This window comes from Poecilia reticulata, linkage group LG11, assembly GCF_000633615.1.
Source record: "Poecilia reticulata strain Guanapo linkage group LG11, Guppy_female_1.0+MT, whole genome shotgun sequence".
NCBI lineage: Eukaryota > Metazoa > Chordata > Actinopteri > Cyprinodontiformes > Poeciliidae > Poecilia > Poecilia reticulata.
Genome location: NC_024341.1, coordinates 3,049,903 through 3,069,859, shown reverse-complemented (window position 1 = coordinate 3,069,859; position 19,957 = coordinate 3,049,903). Strand labels below are relative to the sequence as shown.

The 19,957-nt window shown below is 44.2% G+C and overlaps 1 protein-coding gene across 1 annotated transcript in view; it reads right to left on the bottom strand.

The window, feature by feature from the left end:
- Nucleotides 1-2,473: 2,473 nt before the first annotated feature.
- Nucleotides 2,474-19,957, bottom strand: part of arid1ab (AT-rich interactive domain 1Ab) — a 67,790-nt gene continuing 50,306 nt past the window's right edge. The window contains exons 5-20 of the mRNA XM_008421335.2: nucleotides 16,780-17,020; nucleotides 16,602-16,691; nucleotides 13,094-13,264; nucleotides 12,404-12,704; nucleotides 11,843-11,988; nucleotides 11,659-11,756; nucleotides 11,359-11,568; nucleotides 11,051-11,255; nucleotides 8,641-8,773; nucleotides 8,114-8,289; nucleotides 7,665-7,794; nucleotides 7,461-7,580; nucleotides 7,193-7,289; nucleotides 6,201-7,023; nucleotides 5,965-6,095; nucleotides 2,474-5,849 (exon numbers count right to left, since the gene is read on the bottom strand). Coding sequence (XP_008419557.1) covers nucleotides 3,927-5,849; nucleotides 5,965-6,095; nucleotides 6,201-7,023; nucleotides 7,193-7,289; nucleotides 7,461-7,580; nucleotides 7,665-7,794; nucleotides 8,114-8,289; nucleotides 8,641-8,773; nucleotides 11,051-11,255; nucleotides 11,359-11,568; nucleotides 11,659-11,756; nucleotides 11,843-11,988; nucleotides 12,404-12,704; nucleotides 13,094-13,264; nucleotides 16,602-16,691; nucleotides 16,780-17,020 — 4,995 coding nt within the window. The 3' untranslated portion in view covers nucleotides 2,474-3,926. The remainder of the gene's footprint in view (nucleotides 5,850-5,964; nucleotides 6,096-6,200; nucleotides 7,024-7,192; nucleotides 7,290-7,460; nucleotides 7,581-7,664; nucleotides 7,795-8,113; nucleotides 8,290-8,640; nucleotides 8,774-11,050; nucleotides 11,256-11,358; nucleotides 11,569-11,658; nucleotides 11,757-11,842; nucleotides 11,989-12,403; nucleotides 12,705-13,093; nucleotides 13,265-16,601; nucleotides 16,692-16,779; nucleotides 17,021-19,957) is intronic.

Here is a 19,957-nt window from a genome sequence, read left to right as displayed (position 1 = left end):
TTGCTGGGGTTTCATGGGACTGATCAAAATTTAATGGAAAAGTACCCAAGAGGCTCAAGGGAACTCTGGAGAAGCTGCAGGGGTCTTTAGCTCAGGTAGGTGGATTTGTTGACAGGACTGCTGTCAAAAAAAAAAATAAAATAAAAAATATATATATATATATATATAGAGAGAGAGAGAGAGACTTAAGCGCCTGTATCTTGCTGAAAAGTCACATGTATCTTAGTTTTGTCTTATTTCAAATGTACAGGGATGTTTGGACTAGAAACTAGACCAAAATATTTGGTAAGATTTTGTAACTTTTAGCTTTAAAAATATTGAAAACCATATATCATAGTCCTTCCAGTTCCCAGTTTGCTATTTTTTGTTTTTCTCTCACACAAAAACCCAACAGAATCTACTGACGTTTCTGGTGTCCAGTTTATTTCCATCTCACTGACACACTTCAGAGTCCAGCTCTTTCAGACAAAATCCTGGCAACTAAAACAAGGACTTCACTTAGTTTTTGGGGGTTTTTTTTTCTGAGGGCATCTTGATCTCAGTGAGACTTCCTAAATGAACAGAACTTCAGTGGAGCCACATGAAGAAGACGCAGGTGCCTTTGAACACCCAGCTGGTGCTACATTTAGCCCATGCTGACTGTTTTTGCTCTAATGGATGTTATTTTGTTCCTTTCCTTGAGGACCACAATGGAAATAAATATTTGCACATTTTGTAACGCCGTCTGTCAGTGCGTCGTTTCCTCTAACAGTGCATGTTCTAAGTTAAACCTGCTGCCATGTTTCTGATGGGTTATTTTACAGCAGTCATCTGTCAAGACTTCAAGTAGGAAAAATTTTTCCACAGCTGTCTTATCATTGGGGGGGTTTTGTAACCCGCCCACGTAAATATGTATGACAGGATCAGCAGTTTTTGATCCAGGTACAAAGACAGCGGTGCATCGTCGTGTTGGCATGTCAGTCATGTCATGCGCAGCAAACTCCGCTGAGTGGTGTGCCTGCAGTGATTTGATTTCAGAAATGTCAGCCAAAAAAAAAAAAAAAAACTGCTTCAGTGCCTGAGATGTACAAGCCGCATGAAGAATGTAGTTTGTTCAGCTTCTACAACCATAGATTCTGATGCTTTTTTGCAAAATGATTCATGGTTCATGAATGAGTTTCCACCCTTTTTTACCAATTGATCTCTGAAATGTGTGGAGTGCATCTGAATTCAGCTTTCTCAACTCAAGTAATTTTGCAGTATGTATCTACCAGTTTAACACACAAGCAGACTGAAATGTTTGCTCAGTCTGGCTGGCTGGAGAGTCTGAGCAGCAATTTTCAAGTAATTTGAGCTGCTAGCATGTCACCAGTCTGTCGTACAGCAACAGTCTTTGGTCAGAGGCCTCTTCTGACTTGTTTCAAGACAGATCCTTCCTGACCCACAGCATCACTTTCCATGACAACTTTGAAAATATTTGAATGATATGAGTTATAGCAACATTTAATTTCCCTTTTGGATAAATATATATATTTTTTAAATTCAACTGAATAAAGACACAATTTTCTGAGTGCACAACTAATACGTCCTGTAATTCCCCCACCCGAGTTGTCAATATCTGCAGCTCCTCAAGAGTTATCATGGGGCTCTTGGGTGCATTCTCGTAACATTTGTCAAAAACCTGCGAAGACTGAGTTGCCTCTGGTCGTTCACAAACCACACAGAGGTTTCCAAAAATCAAGTCAGAATCAGAACCAAAGGAAGCATGGACATCAACATATGCAGGGTCATAAAATGTCAGAAAACTCTTGAAAGGTTAAAAAGACATGTGATGTAAAACCTTTCATTTTTGTTGTATTTCAAGCGTAACTGATGCTAAACTAACTAATCTTGGCAGAAACCCAGTAAGAGTCATCTAGTAGCATTGACGTGCATCAAACACACACCACCCAGAGGAGGACCCTGTGTGTTGTTATTCTAAATTCCTTGCAAAGACCGTCTGTAATCATTGCAGGGGTAGTTTACCTTAACATAAAACGGGCCGGCCTCCTCTGTTGAGTCATGACATTAACGGTGGGTTGACGTCAATCTGCTTCACCACAAGGGGGCTTTCAGAAACAGCGAAGTGGGTGAACAAGCTGTTTACAACTGCTGATATAACTTTTATGTTTTTATAATATGTCATTTAAAATTGTCACTATGTCAGAAGTCAGGATGGTGTAATATGACACAGATAATCTGTGAAAAACTTGAGTTCTGGGTCCTACCTGTCTGTGGTCCATCTTTAATTGCAGATAGCAGGCAATGTTTTGGTGCATTACCGCCACCTGCTGGAATTTGATGAGAAATATAAACAAATTTGTAAAATAAACGAAAAAAATCATGGAAAAAAAGACCCGCTGGAGGAAGTGAAGTACAGAACAAGGCTACAACAAACCCAATTAAAGTCTATTAATACTTTTTCAGAGCAAATCAGAAATAAAAGCACAGCAAACATCTTATGAAGATTTAATGTACATTTATTCTTAACACGTGGAACATATAGTATAAAGATTTCATACTGAATAAATGATATTCATTAAGCCAAAAAAGGGGGAAAAAAGGAATTTACATCAAGTCTTTAGCTACATCATCTGAGATACAAATATGCAGAATCCGCATCACTGGAAAATAAAAATAAACAAAAAGAAAACTGGTTTCTCCATCAAGGTTTAGCTTGTCTTTATGAGGGAGCTCTAATGACACTGCAGACGTTTCTTATTAATAAGCTCTACACTCGCCCCGGAGACAAACTGAAACTTGACGTTTGTGTAGATGTGGCATCGGACAGCAGCTGAACACCCTCCCCGGAGCGCTGAATGGAGCAGGGGCTGGGGCACCGAAATAACGGAGCGGGGAGCAGGCCATCAAGTAAATCACATGGCATACTTGATGAGAGGAGAGGGGTGGTGGGGCGCCAGGGGGGTGGGGGGGACTCGATAAAGGATTAAAAACGATGAAGAGCAACAGAAGCTGAGAAAGAGAGAAGTGTAATGTACAACGTGATATTTACACTGCAGCCTGGACTGCGTCTAGCGTTGAGGACCAGTCCTATAGGTGACTTTTTAATATAAGAGGGTCAGGTCATACAATCAAGGGACAAAGAGAAGAGGTCGGGGTGTTGTAGGTTCACCATACTTTGGGGGGAAAGCCGTTTTCTCTCGACATGAACTAAAACTGTTTTTAAAAACTACAGTTTGCTGCCAAGCCAGCATATCTCAGTGTGAAACAGTATTATTACAGTATGTTTACAGTTTTTAAGGTGTACAGTACAGAAAAAAGTCCTACAATCTACTGCACAGGCCTCCCATGACGTCTGTTCACAGCCAATAATGTGGTTCCTGTGAGGCTGAGTATATAGCATCCAAAATTACAGCAATTATACCACACCACAGTCCATGAGTCTACGTAGCCTCCAAACATGAACCATAATATTGTTTCCTTTGTGCCCTGCGGACCCCTCTGAGGGAGAACGCAAGCACAAGTATCCCCCAAACTCACTGTAAACGAGACAGCAACTTTGGTTACAGTTTTTTTCTTGTTTTTTTTTTCTTTTTTTTGAATGGAGTTTTTCTTTTTCATTAAAAAACAAGTCCAGTCCGCAGGGCAGTGCACTCTGTCCTATGCCTGGGTCCCGATCTGCTCTTTCCTGCCGGTGTCGCTCCATGTGAGACGGTTAAAATCCACAACTACTTCATGATATTCCTTCCTTTTAGTGAGAAGCAGGGGTAAAAAGACAGCAGAGTCCGAGGTGATTTTTGCATAAATTAAAAACAAAGGACAGTCAGTTTATACTCATTTCACTCACGCGCATACGACGCATACATACGCACACACAAAAAAAAGGAGGTCTGGGGGTGGAGGGGTGGGAAACAGAAAGAGGCAGAGCTGAAAGCCCCTGGCGGCTGTCATGACTGGCCAATCAGAAAGAGTACGTCACAGATGACTTGGGACACCAGAGGGTTCATAAGTGGAGACACGGAGATGTCTAGTAGGCGCGACTCGTACAAAGTGAACTCTGAGTGGTTCTCCTCCACTTTGGCCAAGGCGTGCAGCGCCCGGGCTGCTCGCCGCATCATGTCCACACTCGTAGGCTCAAAATGGGGACCGCCCTGCATTTGAAGCAAGGAGCTTTGGCTCTGTTGGTACTGTGTGGCGGCTAGGCTGTCCTCCAGGAAACCCAGCAGATTACCCACACTGCCTTTCTGGACAGCGATGGCCCGCGCTGCTAAGCTGTCACCCTGAGCTAAGTTAGCTAGCAAAACAACCGCCATTTCCCGGCAAACGGCCACCTTGCGTTCACCGACAAGGCGTACGAGCGAGCCGTAGAGCTTCTCCAAGCGGCTGAACGGTGGCGTGGCCAAAATGAGGTCGACGTTGTTGTCCTGGATGCTGAGCTTGCTGAGGGTCTCGAGGACCAGTCTCTGGGGTGAAAGTGAGCTGTGTGGGCCGAGTGTGGGGAAGGGATCCAAGGCCTCTGCTGAGGGACACACCGCCCAATGGAGCAGGCCATCCAGCAGTGGTAAGCATATACTCTCTGGGTAGATAGAAAGGTCCAGCTGTCCTGAAATGTTGGCCAGAGTGACCAAGCAGTTCTCCCTCAACACCTCGAGGCAGTCCCACCACCACTCGTCTCGGTCGCAGCTCACTCCCTCGTCTTCTTCTTCCTCCTTCTCATAGGTGACTGGCGCCTGTTTGCGCTCAGGGTGTCTGTGGTGGAGCAGCACCAGACGGCCCAAAAGCAGGAGGAGGCCTGGGTGTTTAGACATTTCCAGGTCGTTGCCGGGGACAAAGGAGAGGCTCCTGATGATGTTGGAAACACAGATGCAGCGGCGGGCCAAAGAGTCCTGCCAGTCCGACAGAGTGCTGAGAGGAGTTTCGTCCTTGCTGTGGGGCTCGTCTTCCAGGATTTTGACGTTGCGTCGACTCTGAGGATCAGGGTTGATGCTAAATAGATACTTGCCATTCTCCTTCTGCTCCTCTGCACCTCCACGGACCACTTCCATTGTGACTGACCCCGGTCGGGCCGATAGTACGTCATCAATGGTGGCAGTGACTGGTGCACAGAGAGGAAGAGAGGAAGGACTCTTCTCTGTTGAGGCCTTGTTGGGATCAGAACACTGGGTTTGCTGCTGCTGAACCTTCTCTTCCAAACAGAACTTGGATTTCTCTGGGTTTTCCGTCGTCCCAAGCAGCTTGACCTTCTTGCGGCCTTCAGTGGCAGGTAGCGTGCGTTTCCGCTGCTTAAGGAGATCCATCTGACTTTCGAAGTGGGTCTGGATGTGTTCAGTAGTGTCACCACCGCCAATACTCCAGTGTATCAGGCCACTGTCAAAACTCTGTCGCTGCCCAAGCTTGGATAAGTGGTTTAAGCGGAAGGGGTTCTTCTTACGCACTACCTTGATAGGGAGTTTATCAAACTTGCTAGCCTGCTTTGGCTTTTCCAAGTGGACGTTGGGGTCCTGAGAAGACCCTGAGGTAGAGCTACTGGCTTCCTTGGTAGAAGACTCCTTTTTCTCTTCCTCATCATCTTCTTCTGAGGACTTGTCTTTCATTGAGCTTTCTTCTTCCTCTTCTTTAACCTTCACCTGTGAGGAGGCATCATGATTGGTCTTTTTCTCTTCGTTCTCCTCATCTTCATCCTCTTCCTCATCGGTGTCCATGTCCTCACACTCAGGTATGGGAATTTCATCATCGGAGTCCTCAGCTGCATTGGGATCTATCAGGGTGCGCTGACCAGGGTCTCCCACTTCGTACTCCTTTAGGATGCCAAAGATCTCAATGAGGCAGCGTCTGAAGTACTCCACTATCAGCTCCAGGAACCCAGGTAGCTGCAAAACCAAACAAAAAACTTAAATGAATATGACAGCTCCAAGAGACAAGACCACCTAGTTAAGGTGTGTAGCTGATGTAAGGCTCCTGCCAGAGGAGAGGTACTTTATTTACCTGGCAAAGATTAAAAGTAGTAATGCTGCCATCATCATACAGTAAAATGTTAATGGTGTCCAAGGCCCAGGTGCTTTCAGCTAATAACCCTGACTTTAGGGACATCATAACTCTCCAAGCCTCAGGAGTGCCTTTAAAGAGAAAAAACAAATCGTCCATGAGTCAAAATGACCTAAACCCTACATGCCTATGTGTGATTTGAATTTATTGAGCCTAAGACATAAGAAGTTATTTACCAATGTCTTTCATGGTGAGCCGTCTTCTGGGTTTAAGGTGGGGCTGGGTAGCTTCCACAGAGCCGGGAGGGAAGGCCACATCTCGTCGAATCATGGGTTGCTGCACAGGGGCCTGGCCGATATGCGATGCGGGAACTGGAGGGCCGGCTTTCTGCACCTTAATGCCAGGGTGCATGTAGGGAGACTTGCTGGGGGATGTCCTGGTTTCCATGGACCGGGGCATGGGAGCTGGGCTTGCCACCTGAGGAATGTGGTTCTGAGAAGTCTGGTAAGTTGAAGGTAAAGGTCTGGTCATAGGTGGTCCAGAACTAGCAGGTCCAAACGGAGGCTGCCTCTGGTTTACGTGGCCGGGCCACTGTCCCTCATGGTTAATACGTTGGTCTGATGGCATCATCTCCTCTCCTGAACGGTTCATACCGTGGTACCCGGGGCCCTGGCCTGGTACTGGAGGTCCCTGACGGTTGGGATAATTGGGATAGCCCATCTCATTGCGGCCCTGCCATACCGGGCCCTGGGGGCCGTCAGGACCAGAAGGCATCGAGCTTGTCATCATCTGAGGAGGCATGTGAGACTGGGAGTTTGGCCCTGCAGATGAAGGTCCTCTATCTCTCCCAAAAGGGAAGGGGAACTGGCCCTGTGGGCCTGGTGGTCTGCGCTCTCCTCCTGGATATGTGTTGTACTGGTTATACATGTCTTGCTGGCCCTGATGCCCAGAGGGCTGGGGTCCAGGCTGCTGCTGACCACTGTAGGGAACGTTGTACATTTCCCCCTCGTGGCGCTTGGCTGGAGGGCCGTACCCTGCATCTACAGGCCGCTTGTAGTTCTGTCAGCAGAAAACAATGAGCGCCATTATTTCTGCTCTCACATCTGTATATACCATAGTGTTCTATTTAAACAAAACATATATAAAAGGAACATCCAGTAATACATGATTGAGTATTGATTTAACAAAAGAGTAAAACAGCTGGAAATGCTAAACAAAATGTCCTTACAGGTTGCTGCTGTGGATACATTCCTGGCTGTTGATTTGGGTAAGGGCCACCAGGGGGAGCCCCTTGGCCAGGGTATTGATTTGTGTAGGAATCATGCCTGAAAACAAGGATAAAATTTTATAAAATTGCGTTTCATGTCCACAGTAAATCCGTAACCTCGGATTTTAGAGAGATTGATATTGCAGTCATGATCACAAATGCCTTAAAGGAAAAATTCATGTCTTTCATTGGCTGTAAGACAGGCCAATTTGCGCTTAACGGTACTGACCGTTGCTGAGGTGGGGGACGGCTGGGTGAGTACATCGCTGCATCAGAACCAGAAGGCATCATATTGGGCTGAGGAGCTCCGGGCCCCATGTTGCCTTCAGGGCCCATGCCTGGTTCCTGCCTGTAAAAACGAAGTAGCATCCATCATCAGCTTTCATAAAGATACAGAAAATGACTGAAAATAAGCATCTTCTAGTGTTCTTACCTTCGGTCATATCCATAAGGATACTGCTGCCTTTGACCCATTGGAATGTTACCCATGGGACCTGGTGGTCCTCTGTTGTACTGTTCGCCCATTCCGCTGTTCGGGTTAGGGGGCATGAACTGTTCTCCAGCTTAGAAACACAAGGAAAATTACCATTTTGTTAGTTTTCAGCTCCAACAGCTCCAACAAAGCTCCAAGTTCGCCCACTTGGAGCTTTGTTGGAGTTTATTTTTTACATGTTTGACCAAGCTTATGAAGCTATTGGTGAATTTAAGTGTGCTGCACTGGTGAAGAATTAGCAAATAAAAGTGCAGTTAAGTACATTTATGTCTGCTTAAATGTTTTTCTGTATTGGATTGGTATCAGTTGGTACTAAACCCCAGATATCCAAATTTGTATTGGAGGTGAAAAAAGTGGATTGGCTCATTCCTACTTATTATTGCTCCTACCTTTCCTCATGCCCCCGAATGGGTCTTTGCTCGACTCGTAGGGAGTCATGCGACTCATCATCTCTGGACCGCCCATGCCCGGCTGGTAGCCCTGAGAGTTGGGAGTCATGGTGTTCCTTCTGGAAAACGCTGGGTCTCCACCATCAGCAAACGGATCCTGCAGATTCACACTGCTCCTGCAAAATGACACAAGAGTTGTCAAAATGTTCATTAAAATTGCAAAATCTTATTGCCGCAGCCAATCGGTGGCAAGAAAAATGAATAACACTCCTGGACTGGCTGCTTTCTAAGTGCCAGCTAATAGTGGGTCAAGTAGCAATACATATTTTAGATATGTTTTACAAAAGAAAAATCTGCGAATGGTCAACCGCAAATAGGCAGGGATCCACCTAAATTCTCTGATTACTGCATTCTAGTTGTTGATGTAATGCTTCAGTTTAACCACAAGGGGGCAGGTTTAATGTTATGGTGGCTTCCAGACAAAATTAGGTTTCCCAAATCACAATTTTGTATCTTTGACATCATACCTGACACCAGGCATCGGAGGCATCTGTGCGTGTGGGGTGGAGGCTGGGGTGGGAGGCTTCAGATCTCCTCCTTCTGCCATTGAACTGGTCGTAGATTGGGGAGTTTGGGGACCTTGAAGGGACCCTGAACCAGCTGAAAGAACAACGATACAACAACAATCAACACTTAGGCAGCAGTAAAGACTCTCTGGATAAATCTGTGAATTTTAGTTTTAGTCTCTTTGTAGCAGTGGGAATCAACTGCATAGATTCTAATGCATAAAAAAAAAAAATCCAGCCCAGAACTTTTGTTATGCATTTCTGGAACACCCGTAAATCTGACGCACAAGCAACATCCTCTAACAACAGCGATCAACGGCAATGCTGATTGCCCACTGGGATTTCATTTTTGATCCAAAAAACAATCTGTTGGATTGTTGGGGTGCTGAAAAATACTTTTTGTGTTCAAGTTGTGCAAACGTGAGTTAGCCTATGAGTGAAGTTATTCAACCCCACAGTAAAATAGCATCTCAATGCTAAACATGTAGCAGCAGCAGCACAGACATCCCCAATGCTAATGTCAGCGTCCACAGTCCACACCTCTAAAGAAGTTCCATGAATGATCAGGAGTTCCTGGAACACTGGAAAGCTGAATGGATAGAACACTTTGTTCCAATCTGATGGTTGAAGAACCTCAATAACAGATTAAAAACAAGAAACATATTTGATGCTGAGCTTTATGTCTACAATCCATAATTTGGCAGCAAAAAGAGTTTTTGAATTAAAAATGTTGCTTATTGTGTCCATGTATAGTTTTCAATTCAAATGTGATTAACTAATTAGAGACGCTGCAATTCACTGTTCTACCTCCTGACTCTGACCCGTTACTGATCCTGAGTGTAGAAGACGGCAGTCTGCCATCTGACACAGTGTGTGTGTGTGTGCGTGCGTGTGTGTGTGTGCGAAAGAGTGAGTGATGGTTTGTTTGTGTTGTGAGTGTGTGTGACATAGCATCGCTCATCCTTAACTTGAGCCCAGGACTTCTCACTATTAACACGGCAGTCTGATGAGTCACAGGTTCCCATTCATTAAATTGGCTGGCACACACACACACACACAGCCGGGGTCACTGGCAGGTCACATTTATTCACATTTTCTCACATCAGCCTCTTCAGTTCTCACACTGCCTCTCCACCCCTCCCCCCTCCCTCTGGGCAGGGATTTCCCTCCACTACAGATGAAGGGGGGTGGAGGGGTCTTGTAAGGATATAAAAAATGTAGCATGGCAGAAACAGAAAGAAAGACGCTGAATTGTGTGACTTTTTCACACACACACACACAAAACACACAATGCGCTGAGACCTCATTCATCATTGTCCTGATCTCCAGGGAGTATTGCTCTGCTGCCGTGGCTCTGGGCCAATCACAGAGCCATCATAGGCTATCACCAGATCACCTAACGGCCCCCACGTGGTCCCCTTGCCACCCCAACCTCTGTGCCCACATCTCCCTCACGGTGCCAGCTGATTATCCCTCCTTCAACCTCCCCTTCCTGTTGCCTCTTGTGCAGATTCGGAGCCCAGCGTCTGATGGGCCTGGGTTCCGGCCAAACGGAGGCAACGGCAGCACGCGGTCACTCCTGGTGGTGTTGCTCCTGGCAGTTACGACGCGCATCTATCCAAAACAAACAGCTCCGGGGCAACAAGCCGCACCCCGGAGCAGAGCGCTGCCCTTTCTGACCCAACTCCTACCCAACACAGACACAGTATGGAGGCATTTACAGTCGGATAACGCAGAAGACCTCCAATGTCGTCCAAGATGAAGGAGAAAAAGAGCTTTAAAAGAAGTTACCGGTTGTCACATATGAACCACATGCATTCTCTGTGCTATAGTAGGGATCTTCAAAGTGTGGGGGACAAGAAAAACAAACAAGAAAACACAACTGTGGACATTTAGCTAACTTCACCAAGCCTGTAACCTGTTTGTTCATTCCACCAGCCACACTGTTACAACCATAGAGGAGTTTGGTCATTTGTGATAAATATCCAAACAATGACCTAATAACTATTGATTGTTCTTTGTTAATGTCTTAAGGTTTCTTAAGCTAAATTGCCATTGACCCACTTAGTTATTTTCATGGTGTTTCTGAAATCTTTTGAAATGCTAATTCTTGTAGAGTTGTTAGTGATGCCTGGGGCTATTTTAGCTTTACTCCAACAGAATATTGAATGTATGTTTGTTCTTTTTTTAATGACTTGATTGTTGTTGTGTAACATATGATTATTGAATTATTAACTTGTGATTTTTTCATTAAAATATGAAAAGCATGCGGTGGCTTCCACAAAAGAAGATGAATGAAAGTTTTGTCAATGTCACATGAAAAATGTGAAAAACTTCATCCTATGTGGAACAGCCTGACAGCAGGTCTCACCTGGGCTTGGAGGCTGGATCTTGGGTTGGTTCTTCTTTGTGTCCGTGTTGAAGAAGTCCGGGGGCGGGTCCTCGCCGCGCTCAATCTTACACTCGAAGGCGTACAGACACTGGATGTACTGCTTCTTGAGCGAGCTGGCCGCGCTGCTCGACGTGCCCACGTTCAGACTGGTGGCCAGCTCCCTCCACTTCTTGTTCTTGTTTACCTGGAGTGAGAGAAAGAACGAAGGGAAGAAAAAAAACCACCATGTTAGATTTACACAGGTGGTTTGGCCAAACCGATAAGTTTGTGCAAAACTGCTGTCTAACCTGGGTGAGGCCGCCGATCTCTTTGACGGACACGTAGAGGCGGAAGAGATCGAGAGGCTTGCGGCCCACGGCGGGCAGGTTGCTCATCCCCATGGCCTTCTCCTCGGCAAAGGCCAGGTACCGGTCCACCCACATCTTCCTCTCTGGCTCCGGGCCGAGCTCATACAGTCGGGTGATCTTCTCATTGGTGATGGTGGAAGAGCTCGACTTCTAAAGGGCGACAGAGATAACCAGTAATATGGAAGATAAAGTACAAACAAGAATGCAAAACAAAAAACCTTTTAAGATGATGACATTTACCTTTTTGGATTCAGGTTTTGGAGTTCCATCAACTTTGTTGTTGATCTTTTGGGCAGGGTTCATCTTGTCCATGCTAAACTCAGGACCAGGTGCCATCCCTTAGTGTTTGGGAGAGAAAAAAATCCAGCCGTATAAGAGGAGATGTTACAGCAGCGGCGGTACCATCAGAGTACGTAGGACTCACCGGGGGTGTTATTGGCCATGTTTCCACCCACTGGGTAAGGTCCCGGTGCTCCCTGGTTCATCACACCATGCATGCTGTTCATGCCTGGGCCATAGGGAGGCGCTGATCCCATCATACCTTGGGACATGTTAGGATAACCTGGGGGCCTGGAGGAAGAAAAATGGCTTTTTCTTTAGAAAGGACCAGTTTGCTCATTAGTAAAACTCCATGTAGAACACTTCAGACTGGCATTCTCAACAAATCCCTTCTTTCTTGTTGCTTTCACAGAGTTTATAGATTATTTTCCAGGAAAGGACAGTTTATCCTATCAGGTTATCATTATCTTAAGACTTCAAGACCATTTTGATGCTACCTTATATTAATATATATTTATATAAAAGTAAAGGGAATGGATGGGGAATTATATTGCATTACAAACAAACAAACAAACAAAAAATTGAGTTAATTGTCCAAGCGTGAAACTATGACTGCAAAGACATAGGAAAAAAAAAAAAATAGACTTATATATATAGACTTAGAAAAAATATAAAATAAATAAAAGGAAAGTAAAAAAGCACGTACCTGTTGTGTATGGAGTTTGCAGGGCCGTGGTGCATGGTGGCCCCCCCATCCTTCCTGTTCATACCTGGAGGCGGGCACATGCCGGACCCCACCTGAGGAGGCATGCTTCCCATGTTGGGGCCCATGCCAGGACCATAGGGCCGAGTACCCATCTGCCCCGGGCCTATCCTGCCGGGTGGTATGCTTCCGTACGGACCCCCGCTGCCCTGAGCCGGCATGGGGTTCATGGAGCCGCCCATTCCGGGCCCACTAGGGTAGTTACTGTTGGGCATCCCTGTGTAGCCCGGTTGCCTGGGATAGCCTGAAAGGATGAGACACCTCATTAAGTAGTTAGTAATTTTTGTAGAACAAGGTTATCTTCTACAAAAACATTTTCTGTGATGGGAATGTTTCTCCGACTCGGCTGAATTTAAATCTGTGCTGCCTATTCCGACAGGCCGTCTGACTGTAGCGGCCTCTATCCGGCCTGCTCTGCTTGCTGCTGTGACTCATGGCAGAACTTCTTCAGACTTCAAAGTGAAGCGATATCTAATAATTTACATCAAGTAGGAAGGAATTTCAAAGTGTTTCTTTTTCTTCCTTTTTTTTGGATGTTGTCAATCACAGAAAAACGCTACAGCTGTTCTGTGATGACTGGAAATAATTTTTATGAAAACACAAAAGAAATCCTGTTAAGAAATCAAGCCTGACCTTGTGGGCCGTACTGGCCCCCCTGAGGCCCATAGTTTCCCATAGTATTGTTCTGGGGATATGGTCCCATTCCACTATGTATCTGGCCTCCTGTAGACTGGCGTGGGGATAAGGCAGAGCCAGGCTGTCCAGGGGACCCATACGGAGGCATCTGAGGGTTTCGCATGTACACTGGAAGAGATTCAGAGGGAACAGTCGCTCAGGGCAGAGCCCATGAAAACAACTTCAAGCAGCATCAAAAACGCAAGTCTGCAGTTGGTTTAGCATCAAACCTTCCACAGGAACAGGGAGGGACAGAGGCAGTTTATGGAAGCCAAGAATGAGTGCAAATTAGGATTGCACCTAACAATTATTTTACTAAGCAATAATTCTATCACACATTTTGACTGTCAATTGATTATTACGGCAATTAATCGATCGTCCCAGCGGTTAATCGGTTATCCTGGCGATTAATCGCATAAAAATTATTAGGTGCATTCTGCTGATGTTTCAGTTAACCAATTAAGCTCAATTTATGCAATATTAGAAATACATCACAAAATGTAAATAAATAAATAATTAAATTCTTTCTTTAAATAAGAAAACCAACATGTCTTTGCCTAAAAGGAACAACATAACGCCGGTAGCTGAAGATGCATCTGCAGCTACTTAAATACTTCTAACATCAGAGCTAACATCAAACAAAGCTTGAGAATATCTGGGTAGAACATATTTACAGACAAAGAATCTTTAATGCAAAATGTATATATTTTTGTGTAGTTACTGCTCTGACTGTGTTCGTCTTTCATTGAGTCTATCCACTGCAGTTAACGATTAATCGATTACTAAATTAAGTGACGATTATTCCAATAATCGATTCATAATGATTAATCGTTTCAGCCCTGGTGCAAATGCATCCAGTGTCCAAAGTGAGATGCTACAAGCGTAGACAAGCACTAATTAAGACCACTCAACAGTCCAATCAATTGAAAGCACAAAGAAAAGAAGCATGGTTCAAGACTTTTGCACAGTAGGTCACAGTGTGGCTTAGAGTATTGCTTCCCTCAGACTAAACACAAACTAATAATGTGTCTGCTACCCTCATTTAACCTGGCAAGGGATAACAAACAGTCCCATTTAAAGGAACAGTCCACAATTATTTTGTTCATGTAAACAGAGATTTAGCTGAACTGAAACTGCAAGGCAAGCTTTCCAAAGATGGATGATTAAATCCAGCTAATTTAGATCAAAGTCTGTATAGATCCAACAGATTAGACTCAAACTAGCCTCTGCTCCCTGTGCTTCGCCCACAGACTGTCACTGTGGGATCTGACTCTGAGGTAAATCATGAAGGCGGTATGTAACGCTCAGTAACAAGATATTCCTACAGAGCAGCACAGATCCAAACGCCTTCAGTGTTTCTAATAAACAAAACTATAAAGCGCTCCCATTTACAGCTGGACATGATGGCTTCTGCGAAATTACTCCTTAATTGTCTCGGTCTGAAGGCTGCAGCACATTTTCCCTTTTGACCAACTGACATATTCTCTGTTGATTCTCGGCTAATTTTGGATGTTTCGACCTGTTTCAGTTTATTTATCATGGATTACTTTTGTGCAGGGATTTTGGGGTTAGGCTTCAAAAGCCCCAAAAACAAGAAGAAAACCAATTTTAACACCTGAGCCACAGCCAGTCACATTATGGACCGATGTCAGAGCAAAACAAGCTGGAGTTATCAGTGTACAGCGAGAGTTCATTCCATTCGTGTTTTGATATTTATGTTATCTCATCTTGAGACGACGAGATGATTATAACACAAGAGCAATTACACAAAACCATGTCGAGAGGACTGGATGTCAAACAGGACTTTTTCAGAATTTATTCACCTTCAGATAATATAAGTTTATTCTCTAGAAGAGCATTTTTTGTCTTGATATGTGGATGGAATGTAATCCAGCTAATTTTTGTTTTGAGAACATTTTCCTATCTTATCATCTTAAAATGTTTCGAGCTCATTTTGACATAAGTTTCACTATGTGAATATTAGATCATGACAATATCTCTGACTAATTTAGTTATCGAAGCTGAAATTCTTGTGATTTGATGTAAATACGATGAATTTAATCAAGAAATGTCAACAGTGATGCATGCAGCTTGTTTACTCTCAAATTATCACAGATCAATCACTTAATGTTATGGAGTAGCAGTAATAAAGTATTTCACAAGAATGAAGTGTATCACAAATAGAGCTGCAACTACTGATTATTTTAGTAATCAATTATTCGGACAATCGCTATTGGATCACAAAAGAAGCTTAAGACACTTTTATTTTACAGAATTTGAATTAGATGAAGCTAAAACTGCCACTTGAGTTACAGATAAAACATATTTATATCCAAAAGTTTTTTCTTATCTTAAATGCAAACTGTATGTATGTTTTGTACAATTTTTGCTTAATTTCCTGTCTGAATGTGTTGTTCTTTCAGCAAATGATCTGTTGCAAAATGCTTTACTTCAGTTTTAGATTAATCAATTACTACATCAGTTGACCATTATTTCAATAATCGATTAATTATGATTACCGTATTTTCCGCACTATAAGGCGCACCTAAAAACCTTCAATTTCCTCAAAAGCCGACAGTGCGCCTTATAATCCGGTGCGCCTTAAATATGGACCAATATTGAGGCACAACAGGTCTAGCAACTACGGTAAGCAGCCGCCGACTTCATTTTCACCCATAGAAGAAGAAGAGTGCGGTACATGCTGGGATAGTTGTCAGAACGCTGGTTTGTAATCCATTAATAAAGTTTGACTGACCTATCTACCTACCGACCGTCTAGAATCAGGTCGTCTGCAGGTCATGTAGCACCACGTTCTCCACGAACATGCTGTGCGCGAACGGAGAAGGGTGACCATCGTCCGGCCACGCCCCAGCCCAGTCGCGGAAGGCTCTACTCGCCGACCCGAGTCGGACTGTTTTGTTGACATTCCCTATAGTGCAGCTCCATCTAGTGGAGCCTCTACTACAGCCTCTACTGTAGCATCTATTCTATGCGCCTTATATGTGAACAAATTTTTTAAATAGGCCATTAATTGAAGGTGCACCTTATAGTGCGGAAAATACGGTAATCGTTTCAGCCCTAACCACAAAACAATTATCTTAGAAAAATATGTTCAGTAAGTTGATGTTGCATCTTTTCTCAGATTTTGTACAATCACCCTAAAAATTCCTCATGATTTTGACCAACTTATTTTAGACACATTTTTAGATTCTAGATAACCAAAGAGTTGAAAAACACCAGGATTTTTTCCAAAACTTTGGTTTATAACTGTGTAGAAACCTGGCAGTCTAAGGTTAAAGGTCAACACACTGTCACCTATTTATAGTGGAATCACATAATTCATCAATAAATAAATTCTCCCTCATTGCTTATATGTTGTATAAATGCTAAAGGACGGTTGTAGCTCAGTGTGTTTACAGATACAAACTGATGCTGATTAACAGTTTGTCCTTCCAGAGGTGCTCACCTCTGTCCGGGCCCATGGGTGACTGGTTCATGGAAGAATGCATCATGCTGTCCGACTGGACGCTGGGCGGCCGCGGCGGCATCTGGCTACCTGGGCAACAGCAGAGACACACCGGCTCAAGACAAACAACATTTCAGTCTGCAAAATTTCTTGTTCCTAAGACGGTTGCAGCTTCTACCTGGCACAGCAGCGGGGGACAGCGGGCCGCTGCGAGACGCAGTCACGCTGGCCGGGGAGCCCACTGGGGATGGCGAGGGTCCGCGGATGCCTGGCAGGTGGGGCGGGGTGTGCGGGGAAAAGGGCGACTGGGCCGGGTTGCTCTGCTCGCCCTGACTGCTGGACACACCGGAGGTGCTGACGCCCGGACTCAGGACGGCCTCGGTGCCGGTGGGCAGGTCATCGATGGAGCCGGACAGATCCTGGGAGGACGAGAGAGCGCTGCAGGTCAGGAGGGGGTGCAGAGGAAAATCACTTCTACCACAGAGTTCACCGATTATCATAAGTTTTCCATCAATCTGACCAATCACCTGTGATTCCTTCTTTTCTGACCAATCACAGCTGCTGAATTTTGATCAATCTCTTTAGCCCCTTTTTAATTTAACTTCCTATTTCAATTCATCTCCTGGAAGTTGAATATGAAAGATGAAAGTATGTGTGACGCTAAATGTTTTGTCTTTTTTCATGTTCTGTAGGATTTGCTTTTAACTTGGAATTGATCCTTTTGACCCCTGCTCAGGATGTGATTTTATCTATATTAAGGGTAAAATTTCAAGTAGGTACTTCCAATTTGTTATTTGCATTTTAAATATTAAATAAGTTAAAATCATGATTTTTTTTGTGTGTGTTCAGTTTCCTGCTTTTCAACTTCCTTTAATCCCACGACTAGCTGTCTTTGAGCCTGCAGACGGTAATGTTTAATCCTTGCTTCACGTCCGTCTGTATAAATCAACATTTAACGCATCAATCGAAAAAATCCGTTACAGAGGAAAAACATATATAAGTTGCTCTGGATAACAGTTCACAGAATCAGCCAAATTATGGAGAAAAAAGCAAGAATTATACTCAGAAGAACACAGTGTAACAGTGGCTCAGACACTGACACGGGTAATGTTCAGAAAACAGAGGATGTTTTATTTCATCATCCACTGTGTTATATTTACTTGTGCCCCCAACAGGCTAAACACTGTTTGCTTGGTTATGCTTTTTTTTTTTTCATACACCAGTAACAGTGACAGCAAAGACAGGTTAAACCTTCTCCTTATTGAAACGAGTGGAACAACAATGGTAACAGAGTATCAAAAAAAATTTATATATATATATATATATATATATATATATAGAGAGAGAGAGAGAGAGAGAGAGAGAGAGCATATTTTAGCAACAAGGCGTTACCACAAGAAACTACAAGAAGGCTTGTGCCTTCTAAGAAAGCACAAGCTCATGCTGTATTTTACACAGTCATAAAACACACAGTCAGCAATTCAAACATTACATTTTGCTGTCATTACACGTCACATTGTTGATTATGTTTCATTGATTATGATCTGACCTGAGGTCAGGTGCTTGTTTAATTGACTGGAACTCCATAACCACTTCCTGTCTTTTTCGCTCTAAACTCGAACAACTTCAGCAAATAAAGTGACAAGGATTTAAAAGATGTGGACATTTTAATTAGGATGAGACAACTGAAGAGAAAAAATGCACATTTTGATTGAATTTTTTTATGTTAAGACTATAGTTGGTGTTTAGGGATCTTCCAATGACTTAATTAATTAGTAATATTATCAAATTTCCTGTCATATTGAAACATTTTTTTAAGTCGAAAACACAAAGGGTCGCTGGATGACGGCTCTAACGTCCCTAACTCTGGACTCAGCAGGTTTTCTGGGGGAAACCCAGATCACCTGACTCGACACTGCAGTTTTGCTCAAACCTGGAGCAACATACACACACATTACATCCACATTTACTGGGGAGAAACTAAAGCAAACCCAGTGGATCACAATAAAAACCACAGACAACTGAGTTTTGATGTGCTAAAATATCTGCAGAATCTCTAGTTTCACTTAAAAAAAAAAAAAAAGCTCCATATTTCTCCTGGAAGTCTGATAATGATCCATGTTGGCGAAGAGAACTGTATGAAACAAGGGGTTTGGGGGGGAAAGTGGGGGCTTTTTGAAGCAAGTCATCTCAGGAGGCAGCAGAAATAAGTGGTGCTGGCCACAGACTCTGCTGCCATGTGGTGTTGTTATTGAGCCTCGCTGGCTGGGACGCAGAAACAGGGAGGGAGGCGGGGAAGGAGGGAAGGCAGCCGGCGGTGATTGTGTTAGCGGGAAGGTGAGTGTTTACACATCGGCCCGTCACGTGGAGAACATGTGCTCGCTCTGAAATGCAAGCTCATCTGCCAGTCACACCAGAGGAGGAGAGGAGGAGAGGTGGGGGGAGGGGGGGGAGAGAAATCCGACGGAGGAAGGAAGGGAGGAAAAAAAAAAAAAAGCATGCTTTGGAAAGTGGCCAAGTATTCCCATAGAAATCTCACACTCGCATGCTGGCTGCAGCCCTGAAGCCGGCGGTTTTGCACTTGAAACGGCGCCCGTTGCTATTTTTGGGATGTGACCTGATGGAGGAACCCCAGAGGGAGTGACAGGAGGAGAACGCTGATTCAGAATACACCCTCCTCCTCCCCACCGCCACCCAGTTGCCTCTGCCCTCCCTCCCTTCTAAGAAAGCACAAGCTCATGCTTTCCTGGTCTGAGCCTGGAACGTGGCTCCTGTAAGACCCAGGAGAATAACACAGAGTGGGGATTAAAGGAACAGTCGCACTCCAAGGTGGTTCCAACAAATCTTCATGAGGGGATAAAAAGAAAAGAAAAACAAGAGTTTTCTGTGTAGCAGGAGATCTGAGCCCACTTTGCAGTGGCAGCAGCAGCCTGGTCAGCTGACTCCCACCCACCCCTCAGTTTGTTTCCATCCAGCAGCCACCCACCTCTAAGAAGACATCACAAGACCAGTCATCTGACAGAAGCCTCCACCTCCCCGCCCGAAAACACTTCAGCTCACTTTCTTATAGAAGGAGACTATAGCTGGGGTGACACGGCTTAGAAATAATTTTTTTAAATAAATAAATAAATTCATACCTGATCTGATTTAAATTTTTTGTTGTTGTTATTGTTTGGCTCGCTTTCTTTTCTAAGAAACGACAGGAAACATGTTCAAAAGGCAGGTTTTATTTCAACGAGCTACCAGAAAAACATTTCTTATAATTAGGGGAAAACAGGTAGTTATCGGGATCTGATGTAAGCAGCTCTAGCAGCGTGGCTTTTTCCTCCAAACGGACTCGCTTGTTTCCCTCTATT